Here is an 18,524-nt window from a genome sequence, read left to right on the forward strand (position 1 = left end):
AAAACAAGCCTTTTAAAGACTTAAAAAACCAATTCAAAAAACCATTAAAAGCATCTTCCGTGTATATATATATAGTAAACTGTTAAAAAAAAATAGCAGGTTTCATAATAAATTTTAAAAAATATGCTAAACTTAGGTAAAAAAAATGGATGTGCTGAACTTACCCGAATTATACATATCAAGACTTTCCAAACTCCCCTCTTGCTTCATAATATCCTATATAGTTAAAATATAGGTGTTACACGACAATTAATAGTTTTAACACCAACTAATAATAACTTTTTTAAATGTAGTTTATAAAACTAAAACCAACTTAACTTAATTAGTTTACAGATTACATACCAAAACTTGCTCAAGACAAGACGGTCTGTAGCCGTGAAAAGTAAAAGTTTCGAAGAGATGTTGAACAGAAATTGTAAACCGTGAACTGGTTTCTACATCTGTTAGATTGCCTTCCAACGTTTTTAGTATTCTGCAGCTTTTAATTATTATAGCCTTCCAAAAACTGACACTGTAACAGAACAAGTAAGGAAAAAAAAAAGAATGCTAATAAACGTGTACAGGTTCTTAACTGTTAACTTATTATCTTCGTTTAGTTGAGGTAATTTTTTATATAATTCTTTAACATATCCTTCTTTAGAAAAACTTTCTTCCTGCTTTAAAAAAATCAAGTCTACTTTCGTAATAAATGAACTTTAGTTTAGATTTCTTTTCCATTTATTTTTATACTAAAATTTTTAGACTACTGTAAAAAGTAATAAACCGGCAACTTAGTGCTGCGTAACTGGTGGGGAGGGCTTGCCTGGGCTTTCAACCCCTTATAGGTTCCTGGTTACAATGTTTACCACTTGGCGCTTAGGTTCAATTTGCAAGAGTAGCTCTATGGAAATTTGACTCTAAGGGACAGGCTCGGTCTCGGAAACAATCTCTACTAAGTTTGAGTACCATGTTCTAACGGATTAGGCAGCAACCAAGAAAGCATAAAAATGTGGTAAAATTGGTTACCATTGAACGTTAAGTTAAGCATTTTTTGCGCGATCTTTTTATTGGACAAAAAAGTGTTCATTGTGGATGTAATAAGTTGATTTTTGGTTAGATTACTGTTTCTTTTTAGAATATTAATTTGGATATATAGAACTAAATTTTGAAAAAAAAATATTGGTAAAGTATATTTTTTTTAACATAGGAAGTGATTTCGCAGAAAAAAACAAATCCTATATAAGACGCAGAGTTTTGCCCGTAAGGGGTTGAAATATAAAAGTCCTAAGCACAACTAAAAGACGCTTCCTTTATACCTCGATTTACCACCATATGTTTGTTTATTTGTTTATTCACATTTAATATATTTTGATTTACACATTTTAAAAATTAAAAATATTTCAGTTATAATAGTGATAGGATATATAAACAGTTATTTTAATATGTTTTAGTCAACTAAGTATTTTTATAAATTAATTAATAAGATAGCATATATTAGTATATTTATACAATTTATTATTACTTTATTATTTTTTTACTTAGCTTATTTACCCAGTTTTAAAGGGCGCTGTGGTTTGTTCACGTCGATCCCTACTTCAAGGTCTCCGGATAGAACCCTGGTACCGTTTTTCTACGCAATACACTTAAGAACGGCTTAATGAGCACACCAATCGATGTGCTGGCAGTTGAGCTCACCCTATTGGCGCTCGCGCAATGGGCTTCGAATTTATAATAGGGGTTAGCCTGGATTTAGAAGGAAAAATATATATATTTTTTTAAGACTGCTTTAACATATGAACAACACAATAAAAGCACAAAGAAAAAGAGTAGATGTATTATTGTGGTTAACTTGATAGAAAAACAAATCATTTTCTTACTTTAATCAAAATTATTTCACCCTTTTGTTAATGGTAGTCAATAATTTAATATTCAAAAATTATTGTATAACAATTCAATCGGTGTAAAGGACAAAAGCTCGCAACGTAGAAATCTAGTTTTTAAAAATTTTTTTGGGACTGTTTTGGTATTAAGAGCGCGCATTAGGCCTTGGTACTATCGCTGCTTGGATACGATTGTTATAAATTTTGTAATTAATAAGCCTGTTCTAGATACCTAAAGGGTTGCGAATATTTTTTATATAGTTGCTTTAATGTTCTTTCTAATAATTATTTACTCAAGTCTAGGAGTGCAGATAATTAAAAATTATAAATTATTAAAGACTGTTTTCCCGTATAAACCTTCGACATAAAAGTCTCTTAAACGTTCTTATGTTGTGATTAGGCTTAAAAATAAAAGATAAGTCAGCTCAAAAAACTTGAGGAAGGAAACATATGTGTTGAGGAAAAGATCCCAGTTCACAATTTTTAACGTAAATTGCCGTCTTTAGGCGAAACTATGATTTTTTTAATAATTCTGTTATCGCTTAATTATCAGTACATAAGGAATATATATGAGATTGCTTTACTCAAGCTTAAAGCCTATATGTACGCTGTTAACCTGTTTAGAGCTCGAAAATTCGGTTTTATCTTTTACTACCCGATTGAGCACCAGGCAATTTCAATAATAATAATAAATTAGCAAATAAGGAACATCCGCTAAGAAATTAAGAAATAAACAAGCAGTCGCACTGATTTTTTCCTGCGCTTTCGTCTTAGTTACGCCCGTATATCTGTACTTTGTATATATTATATATATCTGTGTACAGTTAATTTTTAAAGGCTTAAAGGTTTAAATACCCTAAGTGATAAATTTAAACATATAAACTAATACTACCACTATAGGCTCATGCTAAAAAATACTATTATACTCATCTATTTTAACTTACAGTGTTGTTAAAACTTAAGTAAATACTTTTAAATTTAATAAATTTAAAATACATATGGGTAATTTGCTTTAAAAACCCTTAGTATTCAAAAGAGCGCACTTATAAAATGATCAAAAGGAAGTAAAAATAATTAGCCTAGTCAAGGTCTCGACCTGGCCTAAGAAAGTTATAAAAAGAAAGTTGTTGAATTTAACTTGCTGGTTACCACTTGCCCTCATAGCAGTTGAATGTGATAATTATTAACCCTTTAGCGGGCAAAACTCTGGGTCTTATATAAGATTTGTTTTTTCTGCGAAATCACTTCCTATGTTAAAAAAAATATACTTTACCAATATTTTTTTTTCAAAATTTAGTTCTATATATCCAAATTAATATTCTAAAAAGAAACAGTAATCTAACCAAAAATCAACTTATTACATCCACAATGAACACTTTTTTGTCCAATAAAAAGATCGCGCAAAAAATGCTTAACTTAACGTTCAATGGTAACCAATTTTACCACATTTTTATGCTTTCTTGGTTGCTGCCTAATCCGTTAGAACATGGTACTCAAACTTAGTAGAGATTGTTTCCGAGACCGAGCCTGTCCCTTAGAGTCAAATTTCCATAGAGCTACTCTTGCAAATTGAACCTAAGCGCCAAGTGGTAAACATTGTAACCAGGAACCTATAAGGGGTTAAAACAGTCTAAGTTATAACTAACAGCAGAGACTAATAAACTATTGGTGGATTGTTTTCATTTAACTAAGCAACCATGAAGCATTTGTGATTATCCTGAGGAGTTTGTTTTAAAAAATCTGCAGCCCACTTATATGGCGCACAGAGTAGGTCCAACATACGAAAGCATACACATCCAAAAGTGAGGTAGTCATTTAAAGGAAAAGTTCTTGCACGCCTGCTTGAACTTAAAGAATAAGTAAATTAATTTTTGAGATGAATGAAAATCTGACTTGCTAATAAGAAGTAGATGCTGAGCTTGCGTATATGACCGACGTATTTCTTTTAGGAGATATATAGATGTTTTTGTAAAGAAGCTGACTCTTTGAGATAGTTACGTATAATAGGAGGAGAAAGAAAATTTTCAAGTTAATCACAAATTATCTCTAAAATAATAACCCAATATTTACTAGTTTTAACCGAAAACTTGAATAATTATTTCTGAAGATGAAGATTCACTAAGAGGAAATCTATGGATAAATAATTTCCTTTGGAGATGTGAAAAATTTGCGCATTTGATCACCCAGAGCTGATCAAGTTGTCCTATGATCTTACTCTGATGTCCAAAAGTAAAATGTAATCGTCCAGATTTTTTGGACAAATTTCCTAAGTATATTCACCTCTGAGTTATAAAGCTATCATATTGTTGGTTGTGTTTTCCACTTTCTATTTGTGCGAGAAGGCTATAGTAGTAATAACCAAACGGGGGGTCGAATGGATTTTAAAGCAGCTCTTAGTCTTTCAGAAACAAAGCTGCAACCGCGTATATCACAATTTTTAACAGGGGCAATAGCAGATGTCGCATTAACACAAATTAACATTTTCTGCAAAATAAGTTTTATGTTTTCGCAGGACCGAGGGTATGAAAAGGTAAATTAATATTGCATTAAATGACGTTAGTAGCTTCTTTTGCCTCACTGGAAGTGAAATGGTTCTTGCCGGTTAATCGTAGGTCTAGAAAGTGGACGCGTATATCATTATTAGCTGGATATAACACATACAAGGATTAATTTTTGTGCAACGAGAGCTTGCTTTGGCACAAAGCAAAGGGGAAAGAGTTATAAACGCTGTCTTGACCTCCATCTCCACGAAAGCCATTTACGGCCACCAAGTATATCTCTTTGGACCGCAAAGTAAATTCATTTTTTTTGAAGGTTACCCGGAGTGGTGGTGTAGTACGCCTTTTATCGGGCTAAAAAAGGTCTTGTTCTTAATTTTTATTAACTCAAGAGTCACTAGGTAGAACTGCAGGTGCCGGTGCAATAAGGCCGGTCATTTGACAAGAAATAAATCGCCAGTCATATGCCCCGCGTGTGGGTGTTGCCAGGTTGTGGCACGTTGCCCACTTAACGGGCGAAGACTAGGGTTTAAAGATGAAAACCTTACTGGACATCAGCTGTTAGTAGTTGTAGGGGTGAGCGCGCATCGTTTACATAAGAATTAAAAATGCGTTTCTTAAAAAAGGATTGATCACGTTAATTAGAACAATAGGAAGGGCTACGATGCGCGATTTGCAAAGTAAACCCGTGTTGCCATACTCGATCCAAAGTTTTTTCCACGTGACCTCTTTTTAAATTATAGGCACAGGTCGTTCCATTAAGCGGGGTCCTGTTGCCTCGTGAAATGACCTGGACGAAATACACACTGGAAGTTTAACAAAGCATGGCTAGCGTCAACCAAGCGGCGCAGTATGACGCCTATAACTACTTTGCCAGTGGATGGCGAGAGAAAAAAATACTGTAAAAGCTTGTCATGGTGCCTTCGTTAACACAACAACAGCTCTTGTCTCAGCGTAACAGAGAGGTGTCAAGGACCACCATCTAGTTGACGAGGCAGCATAGGCGTTCTACCACCCTCAGTGGTATTTGCTTGCGTTAGTGATACCCTCGCAGCCAAGTGCTTTGCGTCTCGGTAGAGCTTTAATAATCATGTTTTGATATGGTAATTGTCTCAAGCTGCTCTTCAGCATTAGCGAAGAAGTTCGACTAAAGAAGCACTTCATCCGCAACTAAAGAAGCAGGTTGGCATACTTTGAGTAGTAGGGCGATCAGCAAAAAGTGTCGCTTTGTCAGCGTCTTATCCCCGACATTACAATTAATTTAACTAAACGTTTGAATAGTTGGCATTATATATTTTGGGCCTAGTGATAAACACGTGCGTTTATTAAGTTAGCAAGTTCGTGGATTAAATATACCATACCTGCAAGGGGCTAATCTTTGCTTCCTGCATGGAACCGGTAGGTATAAAGGGAAAGCCTAATTACTGTGTTGTATATATATTGTCTAATAAAATATGTATATATATGTTCCTACCTTGGGTATACATATATTTACGCTTTTATAGTCACTACTTGTGATAGTGCCATTTTAAGAACAGTATTAAGATTCAAATCATATTAAAATAGAAAAGGCTAAATCTACACAACACTAAAGAACTTATACTTATATTTTAAAGAATTTTTAAACTCACATAATATCCCACAGAGAAAGAAAAAGGAAGCAATTAGCGTGGTACCCATTATTGGAAGGGAACACATACCTTCAAGGGGAGTAGAGGAGATATATTAATATGTATAAGAATAAACTAACATAAGTGGTGACGCGTACTAAAGTCAAAGTATTATTTACAATATTCTAGTATTCAGCGTATTACAAGCTGACAAATATTATATATTTTTATAGAAAAAGTATTTGTTGGAGCTGTTTTAAATACATTTGGTATTGTACAATTTTTCTTTAGTGAGCATTATCAATGGTTTACACCAGGCGACCTTTTAAACAAAAATTCAATAAGCCACTGAGCTCTTCGCGTGTTTTGTTGATAAACTTAAACAATTTTTTTTTCCAATGTTATTACCTTTCCAATTAGAAATTTAATCTTCAATAACTTACCGTTAAGCTTTTTTAAATATATATAATCCATTTAAAACACGTAAACTTTGTTCCTTTAAACTGATATCGTGTTTAAATTACACTTGTTGTTATACATAAATTTGAATAAGCCATTATTTCATTACTTCCACTCTTTTCGCCGACCCAACTAAATACTTTTATCAAATCGTTTCACATATACAATTTACCTATCTTTAAGGTCTTACTTTATCCTCTTATCATACGCCAGCTCAACCCTTTACTAAGTCATTTTGTTTTCCTCTTAAAAATGTTCCCCTTTACTCTAGTTCGCATCAATTTCTTGATAGCATTCAGGATTTTAATATCAGTCAAGTGTGTATAGCCATGTACGTTGAACTAAGTTTTAAAACGTTAAAAACCCTGTTATATGCAAGAAGCAACGATTAAAAAAAATTGTTAAAATAGCCCAATCAGTCACCTACTACTTGAGGTGGTGATTATCTGTTTTTAGGTCTTTTTAATTGAATTTTTTTAAGTCCGTTGTCTCCTTCCTTTAAATATTGATACTTCGTCCGCAGTTAGAGTCACTGGTATCTGTAACATAAATATATCAGCATATTTATAATTTTTTGCACTAGTCACTTTTCCTACAAATACAAACCACACAGGCCTAGAGTGTCGAACAATTACAAATAAAACACTAAAAAACTCCAGTGGTTCTTGGCATTCCTATTCATTTTTTTGGTATTTGTCGTCTTTGTAATTGCGGTGTCTACGATTTTAAAATTCTCTTCAGCGCGATGTTTAATTATACTCTACAGGTCCTACTGCCTGTATTGCCTATTACTACATTCTCTATATTCTGGTTAGAACTCTGATTACTATGTATACTCACAGTGCGCACTAAGGTATTACAAAGAATTAGGGGTTTACAAGTTTAGTACTTCCACCTATTAGCTAAAAGGCCAACCTTACGGAATTTAAAACATGCCACTTTCCTTTAACTGTCCTCCGCGTCCTGTAAAAGCCCCTTTTAAAAACCTTCGAAAAATTTATTGAGGATTACTGGCACTTTTAAAAGTCAAGCGCCCAAACCGAACTTCACCTTCAGACGCGTGTTGCTCCTCAGAAAAAATTTTCTTTAAGTAATAATTACCTGTTAGTCTTTATTTGTTGCTTTTAAATTATTTTTACACATTCTCTTACTATATCTGTTTTTCTACTTAACTTTTACCTAAGTCTTTTCATGTACAATGGCTGACTATTGGGTTTCCACTCCTAAGCATTACTGTAAATTTTGTAAATGTTGGATGAATGACCACAAGACAGTTATTATGCTACATGAGAGGTGCAATTGTAGTTTTTTTTAAAAGTAGATAATCTATTTTATTTTTTTATTAAAACTTTAAGAGGTCCTAAGCATCAAGCAGCAGTGGCAAGACGGTAGAATTTACCTAATAAATTTTATGGAAACTATTTTAAACACACTGTTTTATAGGATTAGAGAAGCCCGTGAAAAATCTTCTGAGGCCAGTGCAGAGAGCGCTGAGCTACTAAAAAAAATTGACCAGTTAAGCAGAGTATTTATGTGTGTTTGCTGTTATAAAAAATTAAGACCACAAACTTTGTTTAAAATTTTGTTATGTAAGGATGCTATGACTGCATACGAGAAAGATTTGTCTGAAAATAGCTACCTGCTTAATGACTCGAGCTTTCTAAGGGAATTAGAAAGAAATAAAAGTAAATAATTTCTTAAATAGATACCCTTCTAATATTATTTTGAAGTTCGAAATTTCTAAATTTTATATGGTAGTAGTAACTGTAGTCTAAAGGGTATTCTCTTTAGTATGTTTTTTAAAGTTAATTATTAGAATAGGTCTTTTGAATATTTCTTTACCGTTATTTGAGTAATATATGAAAGTAGCTTTATTTCATAGGAACAAACCAAATAATGAGCAAATCTCAAGAATTTCAGGGGGCCGCTGCAGCTGAAGCCGCCCTGATCGAGGTTCAGAAGAAGGCTCAAGACAGGCAGAAAAAAGGTTCATGTTTTTACTTTAAGAAAATATTAATTTTTAAAGTGTTCTGGCTTTCTTTGTTAGCCGCATAGACGTTTATTTTTTATTTACAAGAATTTTTGGACTTTGGACCTGCAGTTAATAAAGGAACTATTTGTAATACTGCAATTGACGAGGCAACTGGTATTTATATGCCTTTACTTCTTGTATATACTTGCGCATTTTTGAAGATCTGCAGTTTTAAGCAATTTTTATACATATAGTTTTAAATATTTTTCTTTCTTTTACCACTAATAAAATTCTTTAGGGCTAGGATTATGGCACTCCGTAGGCTCTTCCTCTGGTATATATCTTTTTGTACTGAAATTTATATATGTAAGTTTAATTGTTTTAAGAAGTGTGATTTATTTTTAATAAAAATAGAGGAAGAGAAAAACTCTTCAAATAATAGGGTGGTCTCTTCGGTTCCTTTCAAGGAATTACCTAAGCTTGCCACTGAAGCCCAAGGAGATAGTACTCAAGCTTTAGAGACCACTTATTGCGTTGAAGAGAAAGAGTGTGAAATCAATAAAAAAGTTTTCTTTAAATCCAACTATTTGTTTCATACGTTTAGGCCTTATATAATACTTATCTACAGCTTAGTAAAAGAATGAAAAAATTAAAAGAAGAAGAGGAAGAAGCAAAGGCTATCTTTGTTAGCAAAGTGACGCCAGTTTTCTGTTCAGCTTCGCGCTTATCTTCATCTACTGAAATCTCCTTCAGAAAAAGGCCAAAAAGAAACGCACGCGCAAGAGACGCCTAACTTCATACAGATCTTTCTTTCAGTAGTACTGTGAAAAAGCCAAAGTCTTGTTGGCTGGAGAGTAGCTCTTGCTGTCGCCTGTTTTGAATAAAAGGCCAATGTCGCGAGCTCATAAGCCTTTGGATAGTTCAAAATAACGCAAGACACCAACGTGGTTAAAAAAGTTTAGAGATTCCTTTATTGGTAAAGGATGACGGACAAGTTCAAAATGTTTTCTACTTATTTAGAAAAGCAAATCTTTCTTCCACCTCTCTATCTCCGCAGAGCTGGTAGAGTTTCTGGAAGACGGCGGGATCTTGCTCTGAGAACAATTTGTCCAGTGAGTCATTCCACACTATCCCTTGTGAATGTTAGAAAGCGAAGTATAAAGTTGCACTTTTCTTGTCACATACGATCGGGTCTCTTATCCTGAAGCAAACACTCGGCTGAGTGGTAGTCCCAGTTAGTGTAGTACTAGACGCCATTGTTGACGGTTCAGTGAACAGACGCTTGGCTAGGGCAGCAGGAAGATACACGTACGAGGCAGTAGAAGACAAGGCAAAGGGCTTGCTGGTATTTCTGAGCGAGAAATCTCACTTGAGCTTCCATGAAATTTAATTTTTCTTGTTCGGAATGCGCACTGGTCAAAAGATCAAAAGCCGTGCTAGAATGGAGGGGCGATGAAACAATAACCTAATGTCGCTTAAGGTGTTTGGGCGTTCTATTTGGTCTTCTTTCTGCGCTTGTCGTTTCCTAAACTCCCGCTTTCGTGCGGGTGTTTCCTCTTTATTGTCCCGTTCCGCGATGCCCCATTCCTGAATGGGGCTTTCAGCGGGAGTGCCCTCTTCCAGAGTTACTACGCGTCCCGTTAATTTTCTAAAATTATCGCTTATCAATAAAAAGAGCATATAAAGTCTTCAACAGGCCATACAAAGGACTTGAAACTGCAAAGTCTTTATTTCTCTGCAATTTTTCTTGAGCTCTTTTTAGCATCTTCTCTATAGCCTAATTAAATTCTTTAACTTTTTTTTATTTAAACAAAGTTAAATTACCGATGCCGCAATCATTTTTAGTTCGCCGTCCTTTGACATAATAAACTTGCAAAAACTTTCGTCTTTAAACGACAAACTATAAAATTACAAACGAATCCTTTATAATAATAGTACCATTGTACTTAATGGAGACTTCTTTTTTGCTTAAAAGAATAAGAAAATTCGGTCGCAAGGTATGAGTAAAGTGTGATCTGTAGGAACCCAATTATCCCTTAGAATTGCAAATAAATGGTTCATAAGGCAAACATTTTGTTTTCTTAACAATATAAGCCTCGTGGATTATATAAATTTAGCTTAGTAACTCCCTTCATATTCCCGCGGTTATAAATCTTATACGAGCTTTACAACTTTCTTTAAATAATAAGTAAAATTTACTTTAAAAAGCTTATACATCTGCGTGACTTATAAGTTCGGGTAACAATGAAAATTAAGAGTTTACCTCACAGTATCTCCTCTTCTCGATGGTGAAAGCTGAAGGGATTGGGATTAAAGGCAATAGTTATAGCAATTTTATTAGTGGCATTAGAAGTTTTCTTATTTTGTATTAACTTTTAAATTACTTACTTACCTTACTCCCCAGAGTGCTCCATTCTTTGGCAGTTAAGGTGAATGCTTTGTCTTCATTTACTTTTGAAAACAGTTCTGACTATAAATAAGTTATAAGATAGGATAGGTAACTTACTATAAGCATTTATTTAAATACAAAAATTATATAATGATCTTCGGGTTTAAAAGGTGAACGCTTAAGTTTTTTGTCCTTCGGCAGACTGTAAAATATAACTTACAAATTACTGAATATTAAAACAAAAAAAAAACCGGTAATCGCTTGGTGATAATAACTGAGAATGTTTTAGGCAGTCATCTATAAAATTCACTGAAACGCCCTGAAGAAATAGTTTATGTACTAACAAACATCCTTTATTAAATCTCTAACAGATGGTATGTGTGGTTTATTAGTAGCTCAACAAATTAAAAATAAATTATTTCAAGGCAAAATTGTTTATAACTTTCTCTTTGCTATCAGATCTGACAAGCCGCAAGGCTTTAGCATAATGACAATGTTTCACTACAGATCCTCCATGTTCCTAATAAGATTTTATAATCAGTTAACTAGACCCTTACAGTTGAGAACTAAAATAAATATGCAGTAAAATTTCTCCTCCGGCTTTAAATTCTACTTGCTCATAAATATAGAGCAGAGTAGTTAAACTAAATGCGGTATAATGATATAATACGCCTAAATGTTAATTTTTAATAATAAGTAACGCTACAAATAACAACTGCCTAGAATAGAGTGGAGTTTAGTATATTTCCTTATGAAAAATTAGTGTAGTAAAAGTAGATACCTCAATAACTTTTTTATAAGTTTTTCTTAGAGTGCCTGGGGGGATCCAAAATTGCATAGGGCTACCATCTTTAATAAAAATTTTGTGTGCCGTTGAAGACATGTCAACTTTATTTAAAACCACGGCAGAACAGGTTAGCCACAGTATAATTAGCAGAGGCGCCCAGAGACTCCCATTCTTTCAACCTTCTAATGAGGTTAACCAATAATATGGTACCTTAAGATAGTAGCTAATTGTTAATATTACCGAATGCTCTGAATTCAAACGTGCAACCACGATATTTAAAAAGCTAATTATATTAAAATATTTAAAAAAAGATTTTTGGAAAGTTCAGGAGGTTTTATTTTGCAATGTCGACTTTAGTTTCGGTATCCACCTTTCTAATAACATTTCTGGCCAAACTCGAACAAAAAACATGTGTCCTCCCTCTCCCAATCTCTCTCAAAAAGGTTAAGCGTTAAAGCCATCATAGGTTGAACTTAACATGCCAGTACCTAAAAAATATCAAAATAAGTTTGTTGGCAGACCTACCTTTTCATATTAAATGATATGTGTCAGTTTTACTATAACATTAACTAATAAAATGCTTTCCAGATTTCGCCCTTATAATTATATTTTTAATTTTTTAGAAACTTTACTATGAAAAGTTTATATATATATATATATATGCTAATGAAATACACTTATAAGCGAAATTATAAATACCCTGTCCACAATTCCTTATCTAAGATTTCCTTTATTTTTATAATTATTTTCCTTATTACAATGTAACCTCACTCAACGATATTAGTTGCAGAAACTGGAATGAAATTTTAAAGCTCAAAGTATAAACGTAATTACTATTGCTATATACATTTAAAATTTCTCAAGCTTTTTAAACTCCGAAGTCGATGTAAACCAATTATTACTGGAATAGGTTTAAAAATAATTACAAGCGCATAGTGTTTATGAATTATTTTAAGTCACACAGATTGTGTATTTTCGCAAAATCAGTTACTAGGGAAAATTAATTCTTTCAACTCGCTATATATTTTTAATTTCTAAATTCAACTTGATCCTTAAAATATAACTCGTAAATAGAACTTCTAACCATCACGTATTTGGAAATCGTTATAAGGTGTAGCTAGCTGGAAAATTAGATGTGGAGCATCGTTTTTGCGAATAGCACGGCGCACTCCTATTAGGCAGCAACTGGTTAAGGCGAGTACCGGTTTACATAACATATAGTAGTCCTTATTTCTGTTTGCTAATGTGGAAGTCTTAACTATTTGCCCAAGATACGTGTGAAAAAACTCCAATTAGTACATTATATTCTCTAATTTCTTTATATAATAAATTTAAATTTATGTTTCCCGTTTTGTATAGATATTCTAAAACTTCTTTTTGCCTTGAATAGGTGTATTTCCTTTAGAATTTAATAAGGCGAGGTTAGCAGGTAATAAAACTGCTGGGCTACGATGACAACTCTCAATCCCGATATAAATTTACGTATTATACTTGTTAATATTGTTGTGCACAATTTTCTTAGTAATGAGGTAGCGTATATCAGGTACACTTTGTATCTCTAAGAGATATTATAGTATTTAGCAATAATAATAGCGGTGTGTATTTCATATTAGTATTAATATTCAATACTGAACCTAATCGTTCAATTTCGCTCAATAGTCGTTTATAAAAGCTCAATTTGTTACAAACTTCTTTTTAGATTATATTCATTCTCAAGGTTGGTTAAGAATGTTTGGTGGTTTCCCTGTATTATGCAATAGAAACACCAATACTTGTATCATAATTTTTATGAGATAGGCATTCATCTATCTCACTCTGTAAATATCCATATTTTTCTAGTTTTCGGCTAAGAATTATAGGAAAAGACGAGCGTTGTCTTTCAAGTCATACAAGGCCACATTCTTTTTAAGCACGCATTTTGTATGTTTTGAGTGGTACTTAGTTAATAGCTGCTGCTGAGGTATATTTAAGTAGTTTTGATTAAACGGTTTAAGAAGTTTCGTATGTAAAATTGCATTAGTAACGGCGGCTGTCATCTGCAAATAACTGCCGTCTTTTGCGTGCCCTTCCCATTACTTATTTTACTAAAGGGTACCTAGAAATTTCTATAGGCAGAGTGGAAATAAGTTGGTAGTCACTGAGAAGTGCAAATCAGCAAATTTATCTACTTATTGCAAGCTATATTATACGGCTTATGATAAACAAGATGTAACGTTTTAGACCAATAATACTTAAACATTACTAAGTGGTCACATTTAGTAAAGTAATATATAAGCTCCAGTGCCAAGTATAATAAAGTATGCAAAGTGCTCTTGTAATAGTTGTCTGTACTATAATAAGAACGAGTTTTAATATGTGAAATAGTGTTTTAAATTTTCCGTACGCTTGAAAAAGCTTAAAAACGCCACGTTCGGTTATTTCCCTGTTTTGCAAGAGAAGAGGTAAGGCAGCTTACAGGTCGAAAGCACATCTAATCGTTCTTCCTTATTATACGCTAGACACTGTTTAATAAAGTCCTAAAGCAGAACACTTAGGATTAACTAATAGAGATGTTAGCGAGGATGACAGTGTTGTACTTTTGTTTCCTGTGTGACGAAGGGCTTCGGAGGAAACGTTACCTCCTTGGCGTTCAGTATTGTCTGTTGCTGCAATATGGACTGCTGGGAAAGGCCATCCCCAAAGGGCCGTTTTCCGTACAAACATTGGTAAAATATGATGCCGACCGACCAAACGTCGACCTACCAAGTAAGCGCTTGCTGAAAGGATAAGAAACTAATAAAAATGTACTTTTGAAGAAATTGTGGGGGGCGAAGGGCCACTTTGAAAGGTTTCCGGCGGTAAATACCTACAAGGAATAATAGTTATTATTCCTGAATTCAAGTGGGCTGCCGGAGGTCACCAGTAAGTCCCTGTCCCCTGAGACGTGAGCTCCATTTCCGTAACGGAGGTGGATGTCGTCTCCATTACTTTTGACAGCCCAAAGTCTGTTATTTTAACCAGTTTCTTGTGGTACATAATGTTTGCTATCGAGAGGGATATAGAAACAATAAAGTGTAGATGCGGGTAAAAGTTAAACCAGGTTTTAGGTCATAATGAATCACTGGGGGAACGAGCTCATTCAAATAACGAAGTGCATCAAAAAGCTGAACAACTATAGACTTGGCTTCCTTTTTGATAGTGACCATTAGCCGAGCTGAACAACCGCTATGAATAAAAAGCCAAACCCTCTCAGAAAGAATTTTCTTTTGCTTTAGGTAAAAGTCTAAGTCGTGGCCCTCGCAATATTCAAGCACGGTACAAAAAGAATCGTGATGGATTTCTGTAGAAATTTCGTGGAAAGCAAAAGGAAAAGGGTTATAGTAATGAAAACAACGCACCGAAGACGTCTATGAGACGGACCACCTTTGTGTGATCTAAAGCCTTGTGGATATTATATTCCCTACAGGCATGCTTAATATAGTTCTCCTTCCTTTCTTCCGACCACTGATTGTTAAGCGAGTGAATTTTACAAGCGACGTACCGGGATTCTTCGAGGTCAAAGCCCTAATGCGAGGGTTCGCCGTTCAGCACAAAGCCCATCTTAGGAGGAGTGTGGCATACCTTCATTACCTCGCTGAAGCCACCTCTTCCGAGCAGTTCGAGAAGAACGTAGCGGCCGTTCAATATCGGAAAGTTGTTGTAAAAGGACCGCTCTTCGTCTTGTATTCGTTTGTATTCGCGTATGTGCTGGTTTATAGAAACGTCTTAGCCTGTTGTACACGTGTTGCTATTGAACCTACCAGGTTTCTAAGTTTCTCGAGTTTCTCAAATTCAGAGTATAAATCCGCCTCTTTTTTTTTATGCTGCAACACCCGCAACTTTAGTACTTCATCGAGTTGATTGTATCTACCACTAATCGTTCAAGGTCTGATTACTATAATATGTAGAACTTACTCTTCCAAAGATAATGGCGAGAGAGACTGCGGTTTAGAGAAAACTCCTTCGCTCGACGTATCTTCTTCAAGAGATAAGGAGACTCCTTTTTTCACTGGTCTTCTTTTGTTCAGGTTTTTACGTAGTTTCTCTATTTCTTCTTTTCGCGTTTTCAAGCGCTCTTCCTTTACATACAGCTCTCTAAAGGAGGACCCGTTTTGCCAATGTTCCTAATTGCAAGTAAATGAGCATTAAGCGAATATAAAAATGGGAGATCACATACGACGAGGGCGTGCCCTTCGCGCCGGTAGATTAAGGAAACGAGCTTTACGCAGTTTTCGTCGCATTTATAGCGGGCTACTCTCCGCCTCTTTTTAGCATCCTCCACAATGAAATTGTAGACGAACTTTTCTATAAGCGGAGTATTAGGAAGTCTTTCCGGGCCCAGAAAAATGGAGGAGGATAAAATTCAAAAAAGTACTCAATAAAGCCAGAGAGCGTTTTAGACTTTCCTGGCTTTTTATAGAAGTGTCATTCTGCTGTTTCAAAAGCTGTGCGTGTTCATTAGAAATTTAAGACTCGTGTATAAGAGAAAGGAAAGGAAGAATAACACTTCGTTTTCTTGACTTATCAGCTTAATACGTCCGTCCAACGCCTTGATCTGTTGGTCTTTTAAACTTTCCTGGTTATCCAGCATCCGAAAAGAGGTGTCGGTCTGGCAGCTGGCCTTAACTGTGCTCTTTTCAAAATAATATATAGATGTCTACCGCGCCATCTCCCCCAAAAGCACCACCTTACGCCTCCTGGTAGATGTCGAAGAGTGCAGATTATCTTTGCTGTTGCTTAGTAGATGGCAGTCCCCTTTGGAGCTCGAAGCAGATGCCGTTGTCGTTGGAAACTCAAACCGATAAGTGGGCGCTGGGGTTGCTGGCAGCTCTTGATTTGGAAGAATGTTATTCAGGATGGGCTGAAAATTCTCCTGTTCAGAACTTGTAGGGGGAGGGGGAATATAATACGTTATAGCAATTAGTAATAAGCACAACTTAAAAGATGGCTGATGGTCTCTATAATAATCTTTGATCTTCTTGGAAGAATCGTGCCTGGAACATGGAGAGGAGCGTTTATATGTTGAAGAGCGTTTAAGGGTATAGCTGGCTATGTAATATATATATATATATTAAAAATTCAGTATAAAACTTGGTTGCAGCTATATACTTCAAAAGTGCACGTTTAAGATGTTAGTTAAAGTAGGAACCCAACTTAAAAATTAAGTGTAAAAGGAACAAATTATTAAATAATTTGAAATAGCTAAGCTAACAATATATTATTATAAGGACTAACTATATCTGGTCGGCTACCAGGCAAGCTTAATGTCTTTATAAAGAATAGTTAAAGTTCTTCACATAATAATCACCAAAAAAAGATTTGTCAGTACTATCTATATAGTGTACTTATACAGGATGCATATTCAAAGTGCAAGAAAATGCTGTGGTAGAGTGTGGGAAGTGAGATATGAAGTTTTCTTGTGCAAATTACAGTAAGTAGGAGTGGTAGCATTGTTACAAACGGGTCGCCGAAGAGTACTCCTATGGCGTTCAGGTGTGCTTTTTCTTCTTCTCCTCTCTTTATCTAAGCCCTTATACAGTAACACAAGTTTTTTAAAGCTACTAACTGAGTTATAGAGAGCACAAGAGAGAAACATACGGGCGTAGAAAGATGGGTTCCTTCACATAGAGGCAAAGAGGTCTAGTATATGTTTATAAGAGCTATTAGAATTTTTCTAGGAAGATATAATAATAACTAATTTCAAAATAAAAAGAAATGAACATACCCCTAAAGAATCCTCTTCGCTGACATAACTGCTAGCACTGCACCCGCTAGTGTTGCTATGACCATTCGAGTACTATAAATTTCTAATTAGTTTATTTGTCTTCTCTGTATACGGGAAGGTACCTCTAAAGGACAATTGACAGGTTGAAGTGCACTACTAAACGCTTCATCACTCACATAAACCAAAACTTTTTGGTTAACCACATTCTCTCCCTTTAAAGATTCGCCTAGCATCTACAATTGTAATATTGAAGAATTTAAAATAGTATTTTAAATAAATAATAACCTTTTAACATTATGTTGAACCGCAAAATACTAGCTAACTTTAGTCACATTGAGACTAGAGAACCTTAACGTTTAGCTCGGCTAGTAAGCGCGGTTAAAAAAACAATATTGACTTTTTCGTTCGAGCCACACTATTGGTTGTAAAAGAGTGTAATGTTGTACTAAAAATTTTGACTGTTTTTGAAAAGTACGGGTTGAACAATATAATCGCCGTTTCTTTAAAATATACAAAATTGTAATAATCACAATAGCATTGACTAATTTTCATGAGGTTAACTGTCGACCCCTCCCCCGAATATAACTCTACTTTATCTAAAAATTACTTTTAACATTTTCTTTAAAGGTCCGTAAGGATTATGACTGAGCTATAAAGTAAACCGTACTTCTTGGTTAGCACATTTGGAACAGTACGTTCATTGAAAATACTACCTTTTTTTGGAATATTTATTTTTTAACGCTAAAGAAATATAAAGATTTAATTCACTATATTGTTATGTATATTTATTGTTATCGCTATTTCACACATTTTAAGTTTCAAGTGTTAAATTTTTTTTTACAATCAAGCCCTCTTCTTAAGTTACCTACTTTATTTTTTACTTGTTTTTCTAACCATGCAGAATATACAATTCTTTGCGTAGCATTTTTGCTTAACAACGTGAGAACCTTAAGGGTCTCTTTAACTGCGACAAGGGCTTATACAATAAATAGCCACTACTCATCAGGGAATTATGACATCTTGCGTAAAGAAACATAGGAAGCCCAGGTCAAGATGAATAAGAAATTTAAAATTTTGCTATTAGGGCTTAAATTATCACGGGCAGAAACCCTTTGAATTGAATTTTATTATTAAGGTCACGCAACCTGAACACGCTTCCATGAAACTTATCTACTACAGGAAACCTAGTGACTGTTATAAGCTTAAT

The 18,524-nt window shown here is 34.4% G+C and overlaps 3 protein-coding genes across 4 annotated transcripts; 1 reads left to right on the forward strand and 2 right to left on the reverse strand.

Moving 5' to 3' along the window:
• The first annotated feature begins 7,435 nt into the window (after window positions 1-7,435).
• On the forward strand, window positions 7,436-9,291 carry LOC135142940 (uncharacterized). 2 transcript variants are annotated; one of them, XM_064074754.1, is made up of 10 exons: window positions 7,436-7,516; window positions 7,611-7,719; window positions 7,782-7,814; window positions 7,870-7,951; window positions 8,021-8,111; window positions 8,309-8,413; window positions 8,504-8,572; window positions 8,697-8,732; window positions 8,813-8,964; window positions 9,027-9,291. In XM_064074754.1, the coding sequence occupies exons 2-10, from the start codon at window positions 7,625-7,627 to the stop codon at window positions 9,189-9,191; spliced, it is 828 nt and encodes a 275-aa protein (XP_063930824.1). In that variant the 5' UTR covers window positions 7,436-7,516; window positions 7,611-7,624; the 3' UTR covers window positions 9,192-9,291. The 2 variants fall into 2 exon arrangements, with proteins under 2 accessions (XP_063930824.1, XP_063930823.1); XM_064074753.1 differs by having other exon boundaries at window positions 7,870-8,111.
• Window positions 9,292-9,346: 55 nt separating this feature from the next.
• Window positions 9,347-11,686, reverse strand: LOC135142939 (uncharacterized). Its single transcript, XM_064074752.1, has 13 exons — window positions 11,569-11,686; window positions 11,230-11,307; window positions 11,039-11,106; window positions 10,926-10,989; window positions 10,791-10,868; window positions 10,662-10,693; window positions 10,337-10,413; window positions 10,223-10,284; window positions 10,102-10,175; window positions 9,864-10,046; window positions 9,711-9,810; window positions 9,584-9,644; window positions 9,347-9,531 (listed from the first exon to the last, which is right to left on the reverse strand). Exons 1-13 carry the CDS (start codon window positions 11,668-11,670, stop codon window positions 9,407-9,409), a joined length of 1,104 nt encoding a protein of 367 aa, XP_063930822.1. The 5' UTR covers window positions 11,671-11,686; the 3' UTR covers window positions 9,347-9,406.
• A 2,250-nt stretch (window positions 11,687-13,936) lies between these two features.
• On the reverse strand, window positions 13,937-17,693 carry LOC135142931 (serine/threonine-protein kinase tousled-like 2). The gene is made up of 20 exons (XM_064074741.1): window positions 17,603-17,693; window positions 17,440-17,550; window positions 17,318-17,389; window positions 17,191-17,232; window positions 17,023-17,122; window positions 16,530-16,641; window positions 16,280-16,475; window positions 16,100-16,225; window positions 15,968-16,037; window positions 15,770-15,897; window positions 15,508-15,716; window positions 15,354-15,459; window positions 15,175-15,300; window positions 14,952-15,117; window positions 14,799-14,893; window positions 14,651-14,741; window positions 14,474-14,597; window positions 14,362-14,419; window positions 14,151-14,312; window positions 13,937-14,090 (listed from the first exon to the last, which is right to left on the reverse strand). Exons 2-20 carry the CDS (start codon window positions 17,548-17,550, stop codon window positions 13,989-13,991), a joined length of 2,196 nt encoding a protein of 731 aa, XP_063930811.1. The 5' UTR covers window positions 17,603-17,693; the 3' UTR covers window positions 13,937-13,988.
• Window positions 17,694-18,524: the final 831 nt, after the last annotated feature.

The sequence above is a fragment of the Zophobas morio genome, unplaced genomic scaffold (genome assembly GCF_036711695.1).
Source record: "Zophobas morio isolate AGI-343-1 ecotype UQ-CSIRO unplaced genomic scaffold, CSIRO_AGI_Zmor_V1 ptg000055l, whole genome shotgun sequence".
Classification (NCBI taxonomy): domain Eukaryota; kingdom Metazoa; phylum Arthropoda; class Insecta; order Coleoptera; family Tenebrionidae; genus Zophobas; species Zophobas morio.